The following is a 24,177-nucleotide window of genomic DNA, read 5'->3' as shown; positions in this document are numbered from 1 at the left end:
AAACTTGAGTGGGGAACCCGGACACCCAGGGCGCGGGGCGGGGACACCGGCCGGGCCGGGAGGAGGCGGGGTCCGGCCGCCCCGCCCCCGGCTCCCGGAAGCCATGGCGCGGAACCTGGCGAGGTGGCTGGGTGGCTGCCTGCTGGTGTCAGGTGAGGGGCTGCGGGGACGGGCGCCCGCGGGGAGGGACGCGCGTGGGAAACCTGATCGCCCCCCTGGACGCCTGGAAAGTGGCCAAGTCCCAGATCGGGCTGCCAGGGCATCTGGGCAGGAGATTCAAACGCAATATCGGCTGCGAACACTGGGTACCGGCACCCAGCCCGCTCCCGGTTCCAGACCTTCTGGACCGTAAACCCGACGGGGAGACTCCACTTTCCCACACCTGCGCGTTTAGGCCTCAGCACCCTGAAATCTAAATTTTCCCGTCAGCGGCCCCGGTCTATGGTTTCTAAGTTCTAAATCCAGTGAAACCGTTCCTGTCCTCCAATTGCTGAGGTGCGGGCATCACGGTGGCCCCTCCTTCCTTTCTGAAGACCTCTGCCCTGCCCTGCCCTTCCGGGAACACGGGCTGTTTTCCCTCCTACCTCGCAGGCTGTTTCTACTTGGGGTCCTCCTCCTCTCCACGTCTCCGAGTGGCTGAGGTCGTGCCCAAGTCTAGACAGTCAGTTCTTTGGGGGGATTTCAGCAGAACCCTGGCAGGAAACGCAGGCCGTAACTCTCCAATCCCATTGCCCCTAGTTGGGTGATAGGTGTACGTTTCTCTCTACTTCTGTGTACATTTCGAATTGTTTATTATAAAACATTTCTGTCTCCAGCCTCGATCTGACTTCTGTGAGACCTCTTCCAGCTGTGGCACTGGCATTCCTGCTCGATTCTGTCCATCATCTCCACCCTAATATAACCTGTCCCAGTTCCAGTCAGGCCACTGGTTCATAAGCCACACATGGACATTAATCCTGACTTTTCTACATCAAATGTGTCAGGAAGTCTAGAGTTGATACTTCTGGCAATACAGTAGAACCTCCATAGTTGACCACCTCCCTACATGGACCACATCTGTAGGTTGACTGGACATGCACCACATGTGCGGATCAGTACAGTAGGCCTAGTTCCTAATCGTTACCACCTCCTTATGTTGACCAGTTTGTTACAGTCCCTTGGGTGTGTCAACCTACAGAGGTTTTACCTTATATCAAAAATGTCTCTACTGCACCCTACCCTCATACCTTTCTACTGTCACCTAAATCCACACCCCTTCATCTGTCCCCACCTCACTCCTTCCAAATGTCTTCTCACAGCTCTTCAAATAAAATTCAGACTTCTCAACACAGCTAACTTCCCCCTCTCCCTCTGTCCCTCCCTCAACCAGGTGGTATGGGGAGAACCAAATGTTGGTTATAGTCATTTTCATGGACTACCTTTTTGAGGAAAAAGTTGTAATATTTATTACTTTATGTTTACAGCCTTGGGAATGGTGCCACCTCCTGAAAATGTCAGAATGAATTCAGTTAATTTCAAGAACATTCTACAGTGGAAGTCACCTGCTTTTCCCAAAGGGAATCTGACTTTCACAGCTCAGTATCAAAGGTGAGTCTGGCCTTGCCTTTGGTAGGAAGGCTCGAGAGGAGGTGGCCTTGGGCTGGGCCACAGGAAGAGGAAGAAGGTCTGAATGCTGTCCCATGTGACCATGATAGCCCTCCGGGAAGCCTCCCTGCTGGCCTTCTTCTGTCTGGAAAATTCTTGCAGTCTCCTTTTCCTTTTCAGGTGTTCTTGATGTGATGGTGCATATATAACATGCAATCAGCCAGGGGTAGCCTCTTGCTATGTAGAACCTAGTCAGTGTGTCACAATTGACATATTTAACAGAAATCCTACTGCTGTCATCTCCAGATCAGAGCAGAAGATTGCTACAAGTCAAGGATGTATGCATGGAAGCTGTCCAAGAAACTATAGTATAGAAAGCAGTGTGGGAGCCCTTGCTACCATGTTCCTCCTGTCCACTTCTCATGGATTATAATAGTACACCCCAGTGGGGTGGGGTGCACATAATTCGCATAGTAAGTGCTCAGTGACTCTGCGGCTGCCTCCTGAAATTGAAAGTAAGACACGACTGGCTGTCAAAAACTCCATTCTCTGACAACGCCAGGCTCTGTGAAGGAAAGATGTCACCCTAACTCAGCGGTTCTTTCACAGGGCTCGCCTAAATACATCCTGCACATCAGATACTTACATTATGATTCAGCAAAATTACAGTTATGAAGTAGCAAAGAAAATAATTTAATGGTTGGGGGTCACCACAGCATGAGGCACTGTATTAAAGGATCACAGCATTAGGAAGGTTGGGAACCATTGCCCTAACTGATCATCTCAACGGTGGTCTGAGCTCCCTCTGCCTCTCCTGCCTGTCAGTATTTCCCTGTGCCAAGGTGCTCCCTTGGCAGCCTGCCCCCATATGCCACGTGCTGGCCTGCAGGTGACACAAATTTACACCAGGTACCAACAGCAACAGGAGGCCAAAGACTGATGAGCAAACATACTTGCTTTTCATGTGACTCAGAAACATATGCAGATCAATAAACCCTCCAGAGAGGTGGAAGGAAATTTGGCCTCAAATCCTCTTAATCCCACACTCTCACCCACCTGGCTGACAGTTTACAAAAATCTTCAAGGTTTGTTAAATCAGTGAAGTAGAGAAAAATGAATAAGATAGTCCTTGTCTATTGTTGGGTTTTTTACTTTTTAGTTCAAAGTAATTTCAAACTAACCAAAATGTTAAAATTTCGCGTAGGATACAAAGGATTTCCAGGTAGCCTACAACCAAATTAACCAAATTTTAACGTTTGCCTCTCTCCTTCCCCCTCCTTCTCTCTCATACATCATGTCCTTTGCTCCTTAATATTTCAGTATGGATTATGTAAGAACAAGGACAGTCTTTCACGTCACATGGCACAGTTAAAACGGAACTTTGGTGTTGATACAATTCGTTTTATCTAATCTATAGGCCATGGTCCAGTTTTGTCAGTTGTACCATGAATTTAAGAAGAGTCATTCTGGCCAGGTATGGTGGCTCATGCCTGTAACCCCAGCACTCTGGGAAGCCAAGACAGGAGGATTGCTGGAGCTCAGGAGTTTGAGACCAGCCTGAGCAAGAACGAGACCCCATCTCTACTAAAAATAGAAAATATAGCAGGGTATCATGGTAGGCACCTGTAGTCCCAACTACTCAGGAGGCTGAGGCAGAAGGATCATCTGAGGCCAAGAGTTTGAGGTTGCTGCAAGCTATGATGATATAATACCATGACACTCTACCTAGGGCCACAGAGTGAGACTCTGTCTTCCAAAAACAGGTCATTCTACAATTTATTTTTTACTTGAGGTGCATTGTTTAGTACTGACTGGTTTTATCATTGCATTTCTGTGTTTTCTTGCTCGGTTTGGATGGCCATGGAAATTTCACTGGAAAATTAACTTCTCTCTTTTTCTATATCCCCTGAATTGTGTGTGTGTGTATGTGTATGTGTTCTGTGCCTTTCTTCAGTGACTTCATGAAGGTGGAAGGGCAGGAGGTGATTATTAACCAAGAGTCTACACCTGGGTTCCAGGTTTCCTTCACAGGGAACCATAGACTGAGCATGGCACGTGCTGGAGAAATTAAAACATATGCCAGGAATGTTGTCGGGGAAGACTTTGATCACAAAAGATCTGATTAGTTCTTATGTGGCTCCATAAAAGTTTTGTTTAGAATTTAGCCTGAGCAATTGCATAGCACAAACTCTGTTATATGAATACACTGGGGGAAGGGTGGGCAGGAATGGGGGCACTTCAGGGGATGTATTATACAGCTTGTTACCGTATTGGACACTGTAGGCAGTTGTCATGCAATGGTATTCGTGTATAGGCATACCTTGGAGATGTCACAGGTTGGGTTCCAGACCAGTGCAGTAAAGTAAATATTGCAGTAAAGCAAGCCACATGAATTTTTTTGGTTTCCAAGTACATATAAAAATTATGTTTACCATATTGTATAGTCTATTAAGTCTGCAATAACATTGTCTACAATACATACATATTAATAGATACCCTAATTTTAAAATAATTTATTGTTTAAAAATGCTCATAGTCATCTGAGCCTTCAGCAAGTTGCAGTCTTTTGCTGGTAGAGGGTCTTGCCTCAGCTCTGATGGCTGCTGGCTGCTGCAGGTTGGGGTACCTAGGGAAATTTCTTTTTTTTTTGAGACAGAGCCTCAAGCTATCCCCCTGAGTAGAGTGCCATGGCATCACGCTCACAGCAACCTCCAACTCCTGGGCTCAAGCGAGTCTCCTGCCTCAGCCTCCCAAGTAGCTGGGACCACAGGCGCCCGCCACAACGCCTGGCCATTTTTTGGTTGCAGCCATCATTGTTGTTTGGCGGGCCCAGGCTGGGGATTCGAACCCACCACCTTAGGTGTATGTGGCTGGCGCCTTAGCCACTTGAGCCACAGGCGCCGAGCCGGAAATTTCTTAAAATAAAGCAACAGTGGAGTTTACCACATCGGCGACACTTTGTGTTCATGAAAGATTTCTCTGCTGCATGCAATGCTGTTGGATAACATTTTACCTACAGTAGAACATCTTTCAAAGTTGAAATCAGTCCTCTCAAAATCTGCCACTGCTCTGTCAACTAAATGTATGTAATATTCCAAATCCTCTGTTGTCATTTCAATAATGTTCACAGCATCTTCACCAGAGGTAAATTCCATCTCCGGAAATCACTTTCTTTGCTCCTCCATTAAAAAAAAAAAAAAAACTCCTCCTCCACTGAAGTTTTAGACGAGATTACAGCAGTGCAGTCATCCACGTATCTTCAGGCTCCACTTCTAATTCTTGTTCTCTCTCTATTCCCACCACATTATCATGGCTTTCTCCACTCAAGTCTTGAACAACTCAAAGTCATCTGTGTTGGTTGGAATCAACTTCTTCCAAATTTCTGTTCATGTTAATATTTTGGCCTCCTTGAATGAAACACAAATGTTCTTAATGGCATCTAGAATGGCGAATCCTTTCCAGAAGGTTTTCAAGTGGCCACCCAGGTCTATCAGAGGAATCGACATCCAGGGAAGCTGTAACCTTACAAAATATATTTCTTAAATAATAAGGCTTGAAAATAGAAACTACTGCTTGGTTCATGGGCTGCAGAGCAGATGTTATGTTGGCGGGCATAGTAACATTAATGTCCTATATACCTCCCTCAGAACTCTTGGGTGACCAGCTGCATTGTCAATGAGTAGTCATAGTTGGAAAGGAATCTTTTTTCCTGAGCAGTAGGTCCCAATAGTTAGCTTAAATAGTAAACCATATGGTAACAGATATCCTGTCATGCAGACTTTGTTGTTCTATTTATAGAATACAGACAGAATAGATTTAGCATAATTCTTAAAAGCCCCAGGATTTTCAGAATGGTCAGTAACAGTTGGCTTCAACTTAAACTGACCAGTTGCATTAGCCCCTGACAAGAGAGCCAGCCTATGCTTTAAAGCTTGGAAGCCAACTGGACATGGTAGCTCATGCCTGTAATCCCAGCCACTCAGGAGGCTGAGGCAGGAGGATTGCTTAAGACTAAGAGCTCAAGATCAGACTCAGTAACATAGCAAAACCCCATCTCAAAAAGAGAGAGAGAGAAAAGAAAAGAAAATCAATGTTTAAATTATCCAGGCATGGTGGCACGTGCCCGTAGTCCTAGCTGCTTGGGAGCTGAGGAGGAAGGATTACGTGAGCCCAGGAGTTCAAGGCCACAAGGAGTTATGTTGAAGTCTGTGAGAAGTTCTTTTTTAAAGACACCTATTTTTATATTTAACCTGGTTTTTTCTCAAATTATTTAACCAGGGGATATATTATTTTCAAACTGCCTTATGATATCTCAAGGATCAGTAAGTTTCCAGGCAGTACAGTTTGGAAAATGCTAATATAGATTATGTGTGCTATTCATCAAAATTGAGTATTAAAAATTTGCTTTACAGGTAACCAATGTACTCAATACTAACATGAAGTCAGTAGACAAACTAATACAGGCTCACCCAAGAGAAAAACTCAATCTAATTCAAGTTGGGGGGAGGAGGCAGGAGAGGGGGAAGAAAAAGGAGGACAGAGGGGGACCGGTGTGTTCCCACCTACTGGGCACAATGTAAAGATACACGGTCTATCTCCTGGGTTCAGGACCCAACTACAGCAGGGAACTCACCTAACAAGCACAAACATTCTAATCTCATCATTTGTACCCTCACAGTAAGATGAAATTTTAAAAACAGAATTGGCTTTTTTTTTTTTCATTATTTTATGTTAGTCATCAGCAACAGGTGGAATAAAGCAAGCACCAGTCAACCTCAGGGAAATGGGAATAAATCCGAAGTCTTAGGATTTGTTTTTCTCTCTGATTGTGTAGTTATAGGATATTCCAAGATGTATGCACAAGAGCTGCCTCGACGGAATGTGATTTCTCAAGTCTTTCCAAGTATGGGGACCACACCTTGAGAGTCAGAGCTGAATTTGCAGATGAGCATTCAGACTGGGTAAACATCACCTTCTGTCCTGTGGATGACAGTAAGCCATTCTGCTTCCCTTTTCCCATTTTGTCATGTTGTCCTTTTGCTTTGGCGTTTTGCACATTGGTTGGTCCATCAATAAGCAGGCTCTGAGTGCCCACAAGCAGATGGCCTTGTCCAGCAGCTTAGTGAATATAATAGAGAGGGCTGTGGCCTTACAGAAGTCCTTGGGAGAGACAGAAAAGATAAGCATAGTATCATCCACACAGTAATTAAATGTAAATGTAACAGCTTCAGTGCCTTGAAGAATGAATGAGCTAGAGCAGCCAGCACTGTTAATGAGAAGAACTGGAGAGATTCATGTGGGAAATTTTCTGAGAGCAGGTCAATTTGGAATTATGACATTAAGAAGTGTAATGCAATAGGCAAAGGAGTAAAGGCAGGTGTGGAGATAGAAAGACCGATGCAGACAGACAGCTCACCCCAGAACAAAGGACAGAAGGGAGGGAGACAGCTGGTGGCAGATAGGTTGGGTCAGAGTGGCTGGTAGGCATTAAGAAGAATGTTCCAATTATAGCTTTAGAATATGGGAAGGGAGTGGGGGGGAGGTGAGGGGGATGGATGGGTAGAGGGAGGGTGATCGGTGGGGTCACCTCTATGGTTTATCTTACAAGGGTACAAGTGAATCTTTCTAAAAGCAGAGTATGAACGTTTTAACTCAATAACTAAGAAAATGACATGAAGGTTATGTTAACCAGTTTGATGAGAGTATTTCAAAATGTATGTGAAAACAGCACACTGTACCCCATGATTGCATTCATGTACACAGTTATGCTATAAGAAATTAAAAAAAAAGAAGAAGAAGAATGTTCCCAGGTTAGACCTGGAATGTCATGGGGACCTGCCAGAGGTCATGAGATGTACATATATAAAATACAAAATTTGCTTTGGACACAGTGACTCATGCTTTTAATCCCAGAACTCCGAGAGGCTGAGAGGTGGGAGGACCCCTGGAGCCCAAGAGTTAAGTGACTGGCCTGAGCAAGAGTGAGACCCTGTCTCTAAAAAAGTAGCCAGGCATTGTGGCAGATGTCTATAGTCCCAGCTACTGGGGAGGCTGAGGCAAGACAATCTATTGAGCCCAAGAGTTTGAGGTTGCTGTGAGCCATGATGCCGTGGCACTCTACCAAGGGTGACAAAGTAAGACTCTGTATCAAAAAAGAAAGAAAAAGAAAATATTTTTTTTCAGAAAACACAAAGTAATGTAATCCAATTTTTTTTTTTTTTTTTTTTTTTTGAGACAGAGTCTCACTACGTCGCCCTCGGTAGAGTGCAGTGGCGTCACAGCTCAAACTAATGTCCCACTCTTGGGCTTAAGCAATTCTCTTGCCTCAGCCTTTCAAGTAGCTGGGACTACAGGCACCCACCACAATGCCTGGCTATTTTTTGTTGTAGTTGTCATTGTTGTTTAGCAGGCCCAGGCCGGGCTCGAACCCGCCAACTTCGGTGTATGTGGCTGGCGCCATACTCACTGAGCTATGAGTGCTGAGCCCCAAATTTTAAATATATAAGAAATCACAATAAACAAAATGAATATTGATTAATGAAACAAAGGTTAACAGATTTTTTTTTTCAAAGAAACAAAATGCAACTATTCTCCATAGCCACATCCATCAATGTTGTAGCAATGGTATATCAGAGAGCAGTGTCCTTCAGTGGAGTAATTGTTCTGCATAGCTATGAAAAATCAGTGGTGAAATGAAGTTTTTAAAATGTGATTGTGATTTTGCTCTGTTCTCCTACTTAGCTGTCATTGGGCCTCCTGGAATACAAGTAGAAGTGCATGCTGATTTTTTATATGTGCGTTTCTCAGCCCCCCCAATTGAGAACGAGCCTGAAACATGGACCATGAAGAATATTTATGACTCATGGGTTTACAATGTGCAATACTGGAAAAATGGTACTGATGAAAAGGTGAGTTTGGCTAATCACATTTCAGGTGTAAGTAAACCGAAGATTGCTGAAGTTCCGATCTGAGGCCATGTTAATGGAGAAGGCCAGGAGGACCTCCAGGCAGGGTCCTACCAGGTGTCAACACCTCACAGTCCAAGGACTGATCCTCTGAGAGCCAGAGGCTTCCAGACTAAGGATGACTGGTACCTCTGGGTCAAGCTTTCTGGACCCCCAGAGAAATAAATGCATACAGCAGACTTTCAGGGTAAAGTCTGGCAGTGAGAACAGATTTTTCCCTCCCTAAAGGGAAATTGCAGGAGAAGACAGAGCTGAGTCAGAGTTTCTGCAGGAACTTGGAGTCAGCTGAATTGGGTGATCAGCATTTAGCTGAAAACTATATGCTGCCTCATGGCATCCACCCTACACCCGGCGCTTACCATAGATCACCCACGTCCATAGCTGAGGCTTCTCTACCCCAGGGCGCTGGGTGGACAGTGTCACATTTTACCTTTCTGACCTCATTTTCTCTGTTGCTCTCTTCTTTGAGGGACAAGTCCTTTAAAAACATGGGCTTGGAGTCAAAGACTTGATTAAAATATTGCCCCTGCCACTTATGTGGTTCTGGTCATGTTCTTGACCTCAGCTTCCTCGAGTCTGCAAAAGGGGTATAATAAAATATGGATAAACACCTACTTTATAGGCTTGTTGGGGTATTAATTTAATAACATAATAAAAAGTATAAACTTGCCCCATTGCCTGGAATGTGTATATGGTCAATTTATGAGGTTTCCTTCCTTTTATAGACATGTTACAGCAGTTTTCATGCATCCTTGGTCAAGTTTTATTCTTATACTTAGTGCTTCTGAGCTGAGTGCCATTCGTGGGCTTCAACTGACTTATATATATGTTATGTAAGTTATATTACTTGTTAGCTCTTCCACATTAAGTGTTGATCTTATCACTGAATCCTCAGTGAGTTTGGGATGAGGGGATCACACATGTTTATTGTCTCAGGAATGATGTAATCAAATTGATAGAGATCACTGTGTAGCCTAAAACACAAGTTAATTTTTTCCCCAAAAAATGCTTCATTAAATAACTCAATGTCCGGCTGCTATAATGAAATACCATAGACTGGATAATTTGTAAACAATAGGAATTTATTTCTCGTAGTTCTATAGGCTGAGAAGTCCAAGATCAAGTGCCAGCAGATTCAGCATCCAGTGACCGCTGGCTCCCTCTGCTTCCAAGACAGTGGAAAGCCAAGGGCGAAAGGCAAAAGGCTCCTTCATCCTGCTTTTATAAGGTCACCAGGCCCCTTAAGGACCGAAAGCCCCCCCCCCCCAATACACATACTATCACACTGACTATTAAGTTTCAACATTTTAAACTTATTAAATGCAGGTATTTCTGCTAAGCCCTGGGGTATAAAGACAAGAGCAGATTACTCCTCTCCAGGGTTAGTAGCAGGCTCCAAATAAAGATCTATCCCTGGTAGCTCAGACCTGTAATCCCCACTCTTTAGGAGGCCAAGGCAGGAGGATCCTTTGAGACCAGGAGTTTGAAACCAGCATAGGAAACATAGTGAGACTCTATCTGTGCAAAAATGAAAAAAGATAGCTAGGCAAATGGCAGGCACCTATAGTCGCAGCTCCTTGGGAGGATGACTTGAGTGAGGCTACAGGGAGTTATAATGACACCATTGCACTCTAGCCTGAGCAACAGAGCAAGACCTTGTCTAAAAAAAAATCCAGTTCTGTGGTTACCATGGCTGAGTGCCTCCTGCCCAGGTGGAAATGCATACCCTGTTTTATATTTAGCTTCTTATCTAGACTACGCCCACAGCACAGGCATCTCCTGACACATAGGCCCTCTCACTTCCGCCCAGTTGTGTGGCAGCCTTCAGAAAGGCCGCATGGCTCCCTTCTAGAACACAGATGTTCCCGAGACGGTGCCAGATTAGGTCCCTAAATGCATGGCATGAAGGGCTTTTGGAAGTTCTTCCTTCTTGTTGGGAGAAAGTGAAAAGATAAAACCAGGAGTTGCCCAGAAGTGAAGAAGTCCCAGATGAGGTGAGGGGGTCCCTTCCCAGCTGCGCCCCACTCTGCCTACTTGCTGCTGATGGGTTGGCCTCTGTGTTTAATCTTTGAAAAAAATGATGATAAGGTTTTGGAGGCATTATAGACTTCTAGAAATGAAAGCCAGGGTGGGCTTTTTTTGGATTGGTTTGGTTTTGATTTTTTAATTTGGAGGTTATACTATACTCTTCTTATATTCACTAGATCTAATCCCATTATTGACTTCTATGCACTTAGCTTCTCACACCATGAAGGGACATAGAAAAGCTGTCAACAGCCCTACCCCAAAGAAAAATAACCATTGTGCTCACTTTGTAGGCTTACTCATTCCCTTTATTTTGCCAAGAACTATTTTGGCTTCTCAAATTCAGAAATATATCATTAATTATGGTATCTTACAGGCAAATTAAACTAAGATGAGTCAGTGCTGCCAGCCCCCAGAGCAGAGGCAGGCTGTGGTGTGTGCCCCCAAAATGAGCTCGGGCATCTGGGAGAGGCGACACAGGTGCACAAGTAGAGAAGTGAGTCGGGAGAACCCCAGGCAGCCAGAGATCAAAATGTGCTCCCAACTTAGAAAGAAAACCACATTGACTCTTACTGCATAGAGTGGCATACTCGTATGCCAGGGACGCTGTAACAAAGTAGCACAGATTAGGGGGCTTAAGCAATAGAAATTTTTTGTCTAACAGTTTTGGAGACTGAAAGTCTACGATCAAGGTGTCCACAGAGCCATGGTCCTTCTAAAAGTGACAGGAAGGAATTTGTCCTGGGCCTTCCCTTCCTTCCAGTAGTTGCTGACCATCTTTGGCATTCTTTGGCTTGTAAAAACATTACCCCAATCTGCCTTCATCTTCACATGGCATTCCTCCTCCCCCATCATAATAACCTCCTTTGAACTTGATGACTTCTGTAAAGATCCGCTCTCCAAATAAGTTCACATTCACAGGAGGGTTAGGGCTCCAACATAAGAATTTTTGTGGAAAATAGTTCAACCCATGAAAACTGATTTATCTTTAAAAAAAAAAAGAAGAAGAAGAAGAAGGGCAGCAGCTGTGGCTCAGGGAGTAGGGCGCCGGCCCCATATACCAAGGGTGGAAGGTTCAGCCCGGGCCAAACTGCAACAAAAATAGACGGGCATTGTGGCAGGCACCTGTAGTCCCAGCTACTAGGGAGGCTGAGGCAAGAGAATTGCCTAAGCCCAAGACTGGAGGTTGCTGTGAGCTGTGATGCCACAGCACTCTACTGAGGGTGACAAAGTGAGACTGTCTCTAGAAAAAAAAAAAAAAGAAGAAGCAGATTGGCACCCATAGCTCAGTGGTTAGGGTGCCAGCCACATATACTGAGGCAGGCAGGTTCAAACCTGGCCTGGGCCTGCTAAAAGCAATAACAACTACAGCAAAAAATAGTCAGGCATTGTGGTAGGTACCTGTAGTCCCAGCTACTTGGGAGGCTGAGGCAAGAGAATCGCTTAAGCCTAAGAATTTGAGGTTGCTGTGAGCTGTAATGCTACAGCACTCTACCGAGGGCAAAAAAATAAAATAAGAAGCCAAATGGTTTGTGTGTCATTTAAGCTAAAGAATTTGGGAAACAGGAGACTTTGTCAGCATCACAGTCAGTTCTTGCCACACTCCTTGGAAGAGTGTCACAGTCTCCTGAAGTGACCTGGGAGGGACACCTGCTACCTGCTCCTTCTTACTTTAAATCTGAAGCAGAGATTATAACTTGTGTGAAAAAAAAAAGGTGGTGACCTTACACAGCTGAGTCATGTTCTTGTTTTTGTCTCCATCACTAGTTCCAGATCACTCTTCAGTATGACTTTGAGGTCCTCAGAAACCTAGAACCATGGACAACTTATTGTGTTCAAGTTCAAGGGTTTCTTCCTGATCGCAACAAAACCGGCCAGTGGAGTGACCCTGTCTGTGAGCAAACAACTAATGACGGTGAGTCATGAGATGTGTAGCCTCGGACTCTGGGTGCTGTCAGCAGCTTCACAGACTTCAGGGCCGGATGGCTTCTTAGGAACCATTGCATCTGGGCCAGGCTCCAACCCAGCTTGGATATATGTATCAAGCTGTTGGAGTCTCCCCCAGCCCTGGCTGATGGACTTCATGCTAGGAAGGGTGACATCCCCTTCTGAGGCAGCCCAGAACACTTAAATCAAAGAAATTGATGGAAACCTTTTCTGTCTGGCCAACTAAGGTCTGAGTCCATGAACTATGAGCTGCCCTCACTATGCCATTCTGCCCTTTCAGGCTGCCTGGGGTGAGTCTCATAGGTCCTCCTGAGACCACCCAGCGGGGCTTGCACCCTGCTGCCCCTCTGCCCCAAAGTCTTTCCTCCAGCAGACACATGATTGGGAGAGCCTGGAAACCTTGCCAGTGGTCTCAGCAGGTGCCATTTGTTTCAGAGCTCTTTGTAAAATAAAAATACCAGGGCCTAACACAGTTCTTCACATACAGCATGGACTGTGGTGTCTAGCAGGTGCCAGCGCACTTGGTGTTTCCTAAAAGAGGCAGGCAGAGGGAGGGGAGGAAGAGAGGGAGAGGGAGTTGTCAACTGGTCTGGACACCGGTTATTTCCGTGCACAGAAACTGACTTGCTGCTAATGGGTAGGGTTGTTCTCTCAGCCCCCTCAGTTTCAAAGGCACGGGCTTTGCTCGGGAGGGTGGTGCTGGTTGGGCACAGGGAGGTTAGGTGGCCAGGGGACCCCCAGGAGAAGGGTCCTAGTGCCAAGGGGAGCAAGGACCCAGGGTGAGGGGCACAAGCAGGGATGCAAGGAGAGTCAGGGGAGTGAGAAAATTACAAAAATCAGAGAGGAGGTTGGTCTTTAGGCCACCTGTGTCTGCAAAGACATTTATCAAGGTTGGGCTTCTCCCCCCATGCAGGCCCTGTCCTTCCTGATAACTTTAAAGGAATGGTTCCCAGGTCCTTGAGAAAGACACTCCTGAGTTTTAGGGGACACGTGTATGTCTGAGAAAAACCGAAGAAGGAGTCACAGTTGTAAGCTCTTTCTAGAAAATGCTCTTAGAAAGAGAGGTTGGGGCCTATCATCAGGTGTTGGAGAGAATGAATGGTTAAGTTCTTTAGACAGCCTTGAGTTTTTCTAGATAGGAACTCAAGGAGGCTGTGTCATTCCTGGGCTGTGGCCTCCAGCTGCTGGAAGCTATGCTGGAGCTCCAGGGGTTTTGACAGAGTCTCTCGTGCTGGCATGCAGTTCTCAGTATGAAACACGTTGCAGCCTGGGTTAACTCAGGCTCAGGCAGGGAGGAGTCCATTTGCTGCTTCAGGGAAGAAGAGGTGTATCCAGAACAGGAAGGCTCATTGCCACCCTGCAAGTGGAGAAAGGGAAGCAGAATTCTTGCTTATCCCTCTTATGGATATCAGTAATAATGCCAGAAACTGGACTTTGAGGAAGATGGAAAAGGGTGAAACTCTTGAGAACCACTGGCCCTCCAGCCAGCTGCGGTGTTTCTGAGACGTCTTCCAAGATGAACGCCTGGGCCCTGTTCTCAGGGATTGCCATTGAACTGTGGTGGTCAAAATGGCCTCGAGATCACTGTGACCCCACCTTGGCTAAGAGTATAACACACACTGTTGTCCCTGGCAGAGACGGTCCCCTCCTGGATAGTCGCCTTGGTCCTCGTTGGGTGTGTCTTTGTGGCCGTCCTGCTGCTCCTGGGCTGTTTTGCTCTGCTGTGGTGCATTTACAAGAAGACAAAGTATGCCTTCTCCCCTGGGAACTCCCTCCCGCAGCATCTGAAAGAGGTGAGTAGGATGGAGTGAGGTGTGGGTTCCAAAACTTTCATTAGAAAAAGTTTTGTTGTTTCAAATTAGGGCCTCCTAATTGTGGACAACACATTGTCTGGGAGAATGACAGCCGTCTTGTGTGTGGGTCTGTTCCCCTGAAACCATTTGGGAAATGATGACAGCCCAGGGTCAAGGAACTGCTGTTCCTTAAGGAAAGACGCAAAGGTCTGGAGCAGAGGACCTCCCTGCAGCCTGGACACTGCCTGTCCTCCGCCTTCACTGCCCAGAGCCCAGGCACATCCTTGGGGGAATGAAGTCACGTGATGGTTCTGGGGCAGGAGGGGGAAAAGCAGAGGTTAGGGTAGAGAAAAGAAAGCGAAAACTCTAGTCTAAGTGCCAACAAATAGAGAAAGGGAATGGGAAGACAGGGAGGTATATTTTCCGTTTTAGAGTATCTGAGAGTGACTGAAATTCCGAGATATGTTTCCTACACTTCAGAATGGCTATTTTTTAAAGGTTTGGGGAAAAGAAAGGATGAACCTGGCTGATGATGACAGGACTGAAGATTGTTACACACTGACACTTGAAAATATGCCACACCCAGACCCCCAAAAGACCTATCTGTGATCTCATTTCCCAAGAAATAGACTCTGGGTTGGAGATTTGGATTCAAAGGGCTTAATGGGATCCAGCCACAGTGACATGTACTTGTGGTCCCAGCTACTTGGAAGGAGGAGATGGGAGGATCACTGGAGCTAGGGAGTTTGAGGCCAGCCCGGGCAACATAGTGAGATCCCATCTCTTTAAAAAAACTGTTTTAATCTTTAAAAAAAAATGTTTAAAGGCTTAAAGGGGGTGCAGTGGCTCATACCTTAGTACTCTGGGATGCTGAAGTAAGTGCTTGAGCTCAGTAGTTCAAAACCAACCTGAGTGAGAATGAGACCCTAACTCTACTAAAAATAAAAATCCTAACTGGGCATAGTGGTGGATGCCTGTAGTCCCAGATGGTTGGAAGGCTGAGGCAAGAGGATCACTTGAGCCCAAGAGTTTGAGGTTGCTGTAAGGTATGATGCCATAGCACTCTACCCAGGGCAACAGAGTGAGACTCTGTGTCAATCAATCAATTAATCATTAACGGGTAGTAATACCTTCGGGAATAATCCCTCTAAGGGAGTGAAGGTAGCAGGATAAGACAGAGAGAACAGCCTCAGGCAATCCTATGGGGGCTTGTGAGATGGAGTGGCCCTTTAGAAATGTCCCAAGTTAGAGCAAGAGGGGTGGGCCTGTGAACCCGACATGGCCATGCACTGGATGTGGGTACCCCAAGAAGGGGGCCTAACCTAGGGTGTGTTATGAGACATCAGCAGCCTGTGGTCCTGGCAGCTAGGAGGATGAGTGCCTCACAATGGAGGGACAGATGGGTGGCACACTGGACAGTCCACTGCAGTCCACCCCTGGTTCTCCTCGAATCCACTGGAAGCAGCTTCTCCAGGATTTGAGTTGATCTCTTTCCCAGGAAAGGTAACAAGAGGAAGATCAGGGGAATAAACTCCAGCACCCACCACTGCAGCTGGTTCCAGGACCACAGGTAACATTTGTGGTCTTCTTCCTCTGCTGTCCCCTCTCTGCCCTCCATGGCCTCTGCTGGCATAGGCCACTGGCCTGACTGGGTGACCCTGCCCCCAACCCTGAGAGGATTGAGCCTCTGAGCACCAGGCCCATCTCAGGCAGTGGCCACTGTACTTGTCCATCTGCCATCAGAGTCATCAGGGGAGTCTGTGGGGGCACCCCAGGGACTCAGGGATGTCCGCCATGGAGTGGCAGCCTCACCTCCTCTGGTGGTCACTGTGATGTTTCCTTTCCTTGCTGGCTGGTCTCTTGGCATGAGGAGGTGGCAGCCACAGGCCTCATACTATGTCCCCTAGTGGAAAGGTACCCACCCTAGGAACCCTCCAGACCAGCCGAGAGGTAAAACCGAAATGATGTGTACTTGTTTAACCATCTAAATGTATTCAATGAAAAAAACTTCAAACCATTCTCGCCTCTTAGGCCATACTTGACTGATCCCTGCTGGAGACTCATGGAACCTAAAGTCTCCTGGGCAGGGTGGCAGGTGGGCACCACTTTCCTGAGCAGGTCACCAGAAGTGCAGTGAACAGGGCCTTCCTGCTCTCATGCATTCTGCCTGCTGGGGAGGACAGCACCCCAGCCTCACCAGGTGTCACCACCAAGCTGGCACTTTGCCTACACTGTCAACAGGCCACTCCATCGTCCTCCTGGGCTGGCAGTTCTTGGGCAGTACAGGTTGGGTCCCAAGGTCATGTGTCCTCTCCTGTCTGCCCTTGCAATCACTGAGGCCTTGGGTCTGACTTGACACTTTATAGGGCTATATTAGTTTGTTAGGGCTTGCATAATAAAGTTCCACAAACTGGCTATCAAACAGCAGAAAAGTACCGCCTCACAGTGCTGGAGGCCAGAAGTCCAAGATCAAGGAGCCCCTGGGGTTGGCTCCTCCTAGAGCTGTAAGGGCCAAGCCTCCCCTCACTCCTGTTCTTGGCTTATAGAAGCCTCCCCTCCATCTCTGCTTTAGTCCCACAGCCCTCTCCCATGTGTGTCTGTGTCTAAAGTCCCCCTTTGAAGAGCCCACCCAGCTGCAGTATGGCCTCATTCTAACTTAATGACCTGCAACAACCCCACCCCCAAATGCAGTTACAATCTGAGGTGGGGGAGTTAGGACTGCAACCAAGGAATTTTGGTAGGGGTTGTTTGGTTGTTTTTGTTTTGTTTTGTTTTGTTTTTGTTTTTCTTGAGACAGAGTCTCACTCTCTTGCCCTGGGTAGAGTGCCATGGCATCTTAGCTCACAGCAACCTCAAACTCTTGGTCTCAAGAGATCTTCCTGCTTTAGCCTCCCAAGTAGCTGGGACTGCAGAACCCACCATAACATCCGGCCAATTTTTTTATTGTTAAAGACTAAGACTCAAGTAAAGACTAAGTCTCACTCTTATTCAGGCTGGTCTGGAACTCCTGAACTCAATCCTCCTGCCTCAGCCTCCCTGAGTGCTGAGATTACAGACGTGAGCCTCGGTTGAGGCAGAGGAATTTTGTAGTGACACAGTTCAGCCCTAACAGGCTCCTCTGCCAGTGAAACAAAAGCTGCAACAGTGGTGCTGACAGTCCCTGCAGGGCGTGAATGGCGTGTCGTGCCCCAGATGGCTGTGCGGCCCCGGCCCCTTGCTGGTGCCCTTTCCATGCGTGTGGCCTTGCAGCACTCCTGTGGCTCCCTCCACATGCTTCAGCCCCACACATCATTGTCCCTGGCCTTCCAGTCTTCCTTCTGCTAGGACCCTGACCACCAGCCTGGCCTTGATCCCCATGGCTAGCCTGATCTTCGGCCGCTTTTGTTTTTGCACAAAGGGGATGACCAGCCCACAGGGCCTGAAGCTCCGTCTGTCAGGGTACTTCCTGTCTGACACAGGCTGACACGCAGCAGTGGGACATTTTTGGTTTGCACCCACATATTCTGCAGACATCCCTATGAAAGGGAGCTGGCCTTCTCCTTTTTCAGCTGGTCCTAACAACCCATCCCCCTGTGTGATCATGGTGTGAGCAGAGACAGAGGCCCTGGTGCAGTGGGGGTATTGCTGATAGGCAGCCTCTAGCCTTGTCTTAGGACCTGCTAGGTCTGGCCGGCCTCATGGTGGTCACCTCTGGGCACCATGATCACCTGGCATCCTGGCCAAAGGCTCTATTAATCCTCAGTCCCCATAGCACTCTGGGTTTGGCTCTGTTACTCCTCAGTCCCTATAGCACTCTCGGTGCTGGTCTTCAAACAGGGTCTGATTATCCAGCATAGGGGGCCCAGCCTGGCCCCAGGACACTAGCACCTGTGTGATGAATGCCACCCAGCGTCCCTTCCCACTGCAGGCGCTTCAGAGATCTGTGCTGTTAGCGTGTTGACACTGGTAGATAAGGCACTCATCTTGAGGCGTAGGTGGGGCTGCTTGCCTTCCGCAGGGCCCTTTCCTGCTCGGGGGCCTGTCAGAGCTCGCAGCCTTCTGCAGCACTTGGCAAACACCTTGGAGCAGCCTTCCTTCGTAGGGAGCACGCTGCCTCCAGAGCCCAGTGAGGCCCGCAAAGCAGAGTGCTTCCTTCTCTTTAGTGGTGGGAGGGGAAAGACACAGCTGGTCCTTTAGAGGGGATGTCCTGCCACACCCCGCTCCCTGGTCCCCTCAAACATCACTGACAGGGCAGGTCCCAGAGTCTCACAGGCTGTTTCCCACTCCATACACCTCACCGATGCCTTGCCACTTCTTGTGCCTCTGGTCCTGTTGATGTATTCCAAACACTCAGCCCATACAGCCACCTCCAGGAAGGACGTGGAACCCTGCCCAAAGTGAAGGGACCTCCTAGGAAGAGACTCAGTTGCAAGCCATTTCAGCTGCCAGCATTCCTGGGAGGTGGGGGAACAAGCACCCCGACATGAAGGGGACCTGGGCAGCACAGCACAACATCCACTCTAATAGAAAGTGGGCACATGACTGTAGGCAAGGGTTCCAGAGCAGCTAGAACCTTCTAGAAGCAGAGCCAGCAAGATTGCAGCAGCAGAAGGAACTGTGAATCTCCGCTGGGGCTGGGAACCTGCCGCCTTTTGGGTCCTTAAGTGCAGTCTCTTGCCGGGATCCAAATGCTGGATGTGAAAGGGGTGCAGCAGAAGACAGAGCTTTTCCGGCCTCCTTTAGTGCTTAAAAAAGAACTACTTTGAAATTAGAAGGCTGCAGGCTCTCTGAGCTTTTGAGAAGCCGCAGCTGCAGCAGGAAGAGCAAAGAGGGCCGGGCCCTTCGCTCTGGGCAGAGGTGTTTTGTTCTCCTTTGAGAACCCAGAGGAAACAGACTGTTCACCTGCTGGTTTTACTTCTGGCTTTGCCATCAAAGAGACTGGTTTGTCAGACAGGAAAGGGAAGATGGGGTGAACAGTAAAGGGGCCTGTTGGCAGGGGCACATGCCTTCAAGGCTGACTGAAGCCGGCCCCTGCAGTAGCTTAGAATTGAGGTGGGTGGAGAAGGAAGTGGGGAGAGGCAAGTGAGGCAGCAGGTGAAGGTGGAGCAGTTTGGGGGCCTCACATCATCAGATTCTCCAGTGTGACTCAGAATGTAGAGAATCCATTAACCACACCTCACAGAATCATTCAAAATTCAGGGAGGTTTGCTGGGGATGGAGAATTTGAGTTGGAAAACTAGTAGGGAGGTTTCTCCAACACTGAGCTCTTGAGTTGCGTGCACATGTATGCATGTGTGTTAATGTGTGTGTGCATGTGTGCGTACATGTGTATGTCCAACCAGCAGACTCAGGCTGTTGTTCACGTTCTTTAGATTCAGTGCATCTTCCTGTGTCCTCTCCTCCCCCATCCAGAGAGTACCAGGGTAGCTTCCAATCCATTCTCATGAATCACTGGATCTGAGGTTTAGAGGGGTTCCCCTTTCCCCACTTCCTCCCCGGCACAGCAGAGTTCTGGACATTGTCCCCCTTGCTCCATCTCCTCTCCTTCATCAGCTGCCCAAGACCCAGGAGGAGAAATCCTGACAGGTCCACACCAGAAGGTAGTGCAGCTGCCTTTGGCCTCAAATATGTCGTATCAAAGGGGGCCAGGTGCAGTGGCTCACGCCTATAATCCTAGCACTCTGAAAGGCTGAGGCAGGAAGATTGAGACCAGGAGTTTGAGAGCAGCCTAAGCAAAGCAAGACTACCTCTACTAAAAAAAGTGTAAAAAAAAAAAAAAATTAGCCGGGTTAGTGGTGAGTACCTTTAGTTCCAGCTACTTGGGAGGCTAGGGCAGGAGGATCCTTTGAGCTCAGGAATTGGAGGTTACAGTGAGCTAGAATGACACCAGAGCACTCTAGCCCAGGCAACAGAGTGAGTCTCAAAAAGAAAAAAGTCATATCAAAAAGGTGAGGGTGGAAATTATACCAGAAAGGGTTCCCTCTGGAGGGGAAGAGTTAACAATGCAAAGCTTTAAGGAATATTTCTCCACGTAATCATGAAGATTAGGAGCACTGGTGGGCCTAGGAAGAGGAAGAATGGAGAATAAGCAAGCAGCAGGGATTTCAGCAAACACAGATGAGCATCTACATGTTCAAAGCTCTGGGGGGGCAAAGATGACTGGGCTCTGGTTCCTGCCCGTCCCTAGCCCCGTCTGTGGGAGAGACGAACTATCAAGAGTCGGTGGCCAGCAGATAAACCCAGGCAGCACTGTCTGATAAAACAAGCCACATTTGCTGGTAGTCACATTTTTTAAAAGTCAAAAGAAAGAGGCAAAATTAACATTAATAATATACAGGGTGGATATAATGTCCCATGAATTAGTGTACTGTTTAAATTGCACATGAACTTTATGTCCACCCTGCAGTTTATATAACCCAGTATATCTAGAATACCATTTCAACATGTAATCAATATTTTTTTAGATATTTGAGGTATTTCCCATTCTCTTTTTCATACAAAGTCTTTGGAATCTAGTACATATTTTACCCTGACAGCACATACTGCCTCAAACCACATTTCATGTGATGGGTAGCCACACGTGGCTCTTGGCCACTGTATAGGACGTGCAAAGCTAAGGGCTGAAATCAAGGGGTACATAGAATGCTGAGGAGCACCAAAGAGGGCCCCTAACTCAGCCTGAGGATGCAGGGGAGAGACACACTTATCCAGGGCCTGGAACATCCCTGCTTCCTAGAAGAAATGGCACCCAAACTGTGTCAGCCCCACGGTGTCATACTTAGGTTAAAAAAAAAAAATCTCCCTTCTGGTCTAGAAGAGGACTATCAGAGGATGACCTGTGATCACTAGAAAGTGAGGTGCATGTTTATTGTCACATACTTTTTTAACTGTGGGAAAATGCACATAGCATACATGCCTTGCCCATGTCAGAGTACAATTCGGGGGCTTGGAGGACATTCACGTGGCTGTGCAGCCATCAGCACCGTGCATCTCCAGAACTGTATTCTTCTTCCAAAACTGAAGTTCTCTGTGTGTTAAACAGTAACTCCCCGTTCCCTTCCCCTCAGCCCCTTTCAACCACCATTCTCCTGTCTGTCTCAGTGAATTCAACTATTCTGGGTCCCACATAGAAGCACAATCGTCATACAGTGTGTGTCATTTTGTGACTGGCTTGGCTCCTTGAGCACAATGTCTTTAGAGTTCATCCATGTCATCGTCTATGTCATAATTTCCCTCCTTTTTAAGGCTGATAATATTGTTGTGTGTATAGACCACATTCTGCTCCTTCTTCCATCTGTGGACAGACACTTGAGTAGCTTCCATCCTTTTGGTTATCGTGAAAAATGCTGCTATGAACATCAGTTCAGTACTCTGCTTTCAGATCTTTGGAGTTTATATGCATGAGCGGAATTGCAAGACAATATAATATTTCTATTTTTAATTTTTCGAGAAACCATGATACTGTTATTGTGACATTTTTAAGATAGATTTTTCCAGCCAGTTCTGGGGAAAAAAAAAAAAAACTTAAAAGAAATGGGAAATTTTGATAGTAAACTATCCTTTGTTCTTCTCCCACAGTTTTTGGGCCACCCTCATCATAGCACACTTCTGTTTTTCTCCTTCCCACTGTCTGATGAGAATGAGGTTTTTGACAAACTAAGTGTCATTATAGAAGACTCTGAAAGCAGCAAGCAGAACGCGAGTGACAGCTGCAGCTTCAGGACACTCTCTGAGGAGGGACCCTAGAGATCATCTCTGAGGCAGAAACACACTTGGCTGGACACAGTGACTCCTACTCCTCACAGCTGCCTCAGCCGGTGATCAAAGCCACAAACAAGGCTGAAGCCAACCCCACCTCTGTAACTCCTGCTCCTCAGACTTGTGTAAATGACCAAGGAGCTGACTGTAGAGGCTCACTTGGCAAAAACACTCCACCTTGGGAACTTACTTCTTTATAAAGGTCTTAACAATTTTCTTTTCTTTTTTTATTTTTAACAATTTTCTTTAAAAAGTTGACCACTGAGGCTTGGCACCCGTAGCACAGTAGTCTGTAGTTCCAGCTACTTGGGAGGCCAAGGCAAGAGAATTGCTTAAGCCCAAGAGTTTGAGGTTGCTGTGAGCTGTGATGCCATGGCACTCTACTGAAGGCAACATAGTGAAACTCTGTCTCAAAAAAAAAAAAAAATTGGCCACTGAAAATGTCATTTTCAGCCTCTTTAGCTCACTAAATTAGGACCCCTTTTTAATAGTGAGAAATGGACATATTTAAAAGGAGGAATAAACATGAAGGTAGTTGTCATCCAGGAGCAGGTTGTTGTTGTTTTTTTTAAATAGAAATGCTATAAAATTCTACCAGATACCAATAGACTGATCAGAAAAGGAACCTCAGTTCACAGACTTGTCGTATTTTCTGTAATACTTTGACTGGATTTATTTTTCTACCTATGTATGTTTTATATATATACTACTGGTGCTCTATTAAAGTTTTATTCTCTATTGAGTCTGTGTGTGTAATGGTCTTAGACATGTGTAACTGGTAGATATTGAACAGGCTCGAGTTTGCCCTTCTGATGTTCATTCTTTCAGGAGGGATGTCCTAGTCCTTGACTGTGATCAACCAGGCACTGTGCTAGTTATGACATCCCAAAGTCACGTAAGAGCCCTCAGTCTCAAAAGCTTCAAGGAATAGAAGGGCGCTGAGCTTTGAATTCCAACTCAGATACTTGGTAACATGATCTCTCAGTTTCTTCATCTACATGTGGGAACGAAAAGATTTGAGACACTACATAAAAAATGCCCAACCCAATGCCAGCACAACGTAGGCGCTCGGTGAACAGCAGCTACTCTCACCAACAACATCATTCATGGGAACCACTTTACCTCCACATACTCAGCCCAGCAATAAACATCCCTTCCTCTGGGCCAGATCATCCAAGAAAGTGGAACCATCACAGATCCCAAAAAAGGAAAAACATTTTGTTGAAATCATTGGACCTTTTTAAAAGGCAGGGTCACGGGAGGAAAAAGTCAGATTTTATTGAAATCATTTGAACGTTTTAACAGGAAAGATCATGGGAGGAAAAAAATCAGAAGTTTGTTGGGATTTCCTTACATTCATTTTATAGTTCAGTATTTTAAATTATTTTCAGTAACATCTTGAGAGTGAACAATCACCCTATTTTTGGTTCTAACTCTGGTCTGGGGCTAGCCTTAGGATAACAGAGAAATTCTTTCCCAATTAAGCTCTTCCCTCCTGAATGCCGGGGTGATGGGAGAGCTGTTCTAAGTTCTCCCGCCTGTGGAGGCCTCAGGTTTGGAAGAGAAGAAAAGGAGCCACCCCATCCTTACCCCCGTCCCCACAGTGGACCCGCCACGTTCTTCCTGCCTGCCTTGCATCTAAATGCCCTTCATACATTTGAGGAATCTTCCATCTTACAAGTGTGACCCTCTGCCTCGCAAGGGGCTCAAAACGCTCATTTCCCCAGCTCCCTCTTCCTGCTGAGTTACAGGGCCCAGCTGTGAGGAAGAAGATGGGGGCCCAGCAGCAGACGCTGGAGGCCTGGCAAAAGTGTCCAGTGGCCTGGAGGGTGGGGTGGCCCTGCAGGTGCAGCAGTGATGTTCCCACCAGGCCAAATCTAATAGGGACTTTGTTCCTACACCATGTCCCCAAAGCTGTTCCGCCAACCCTTCCTGAGATTCTGTAACCTCTTCAATATCCTATTAAGAAATTTCTTTTTCGTTTGTGTCATCCAGAGTCTGCTTCTGATATTTGCAACTAAAACCCTGAGCTGGCCTCAGAGAGCTAAAGAGACACCGATCTCCCAGTCCTAAAAACCCACCAAGTCAGGTGCTAAACATCCCTGTTGTGTATACCCTGAACAGGA

General features: G+C 46.8%; 1 protein-coding gene across 1 annotated transcript; it reads left to right on the top strand.

The window, feature by feature from the left end:
- Nucleotides 1–80: 80 nt before the first annotated feature.
- On the top strand, nucleotides 81–22,313 carry IL10RB (interleukin 10 receptor subunit beta). The gene is made up of 7 exons (XM_012809709.2): nucleotides 81–152; nucleotides 1,464–1,587; nucleotides 6,419–6,576; nucleotides 8,326–8,492; nucleotides 12,342–12,489; nucleotides 14,157–14,314; nucleotides 21,872–22,313. The coding sequence occupies exons 1-7, from the start codon at nucleotides 104–106 to the stop codon at nucleotides 22,037–22,039; spliced, it is 972 nt and encodes a 323-aa protein (XP_012665163.1). The 5' UTR covers nucleotides 81–103; the 3' UTR covers nucleotides 22,040–22,313.
- The last annotated feature ends 1,864 nt before the right edge of the window (nucleotides 22,314–24,177 follow it).

The sequence above is a fragment of the Otolemur garnettii genome, unplaced genomic scaffold (genome assembly GCF_000181295.1).
Source record: "Otolemur garnettii isolate 467f Iridium unplaced genomic scaffold, OtoGar3 scaffold00111, whole genome shotgun sequence".
Classification (NCBI taxonomy): Eukaryota; Metazoa; Chordata; class Mammalia; order Primates; family Galagidae; genus Otolemur; species Otolemur garnettii.
This window is presented reverse-complemented; position numbering and strand designations above follow the sequence as displayed.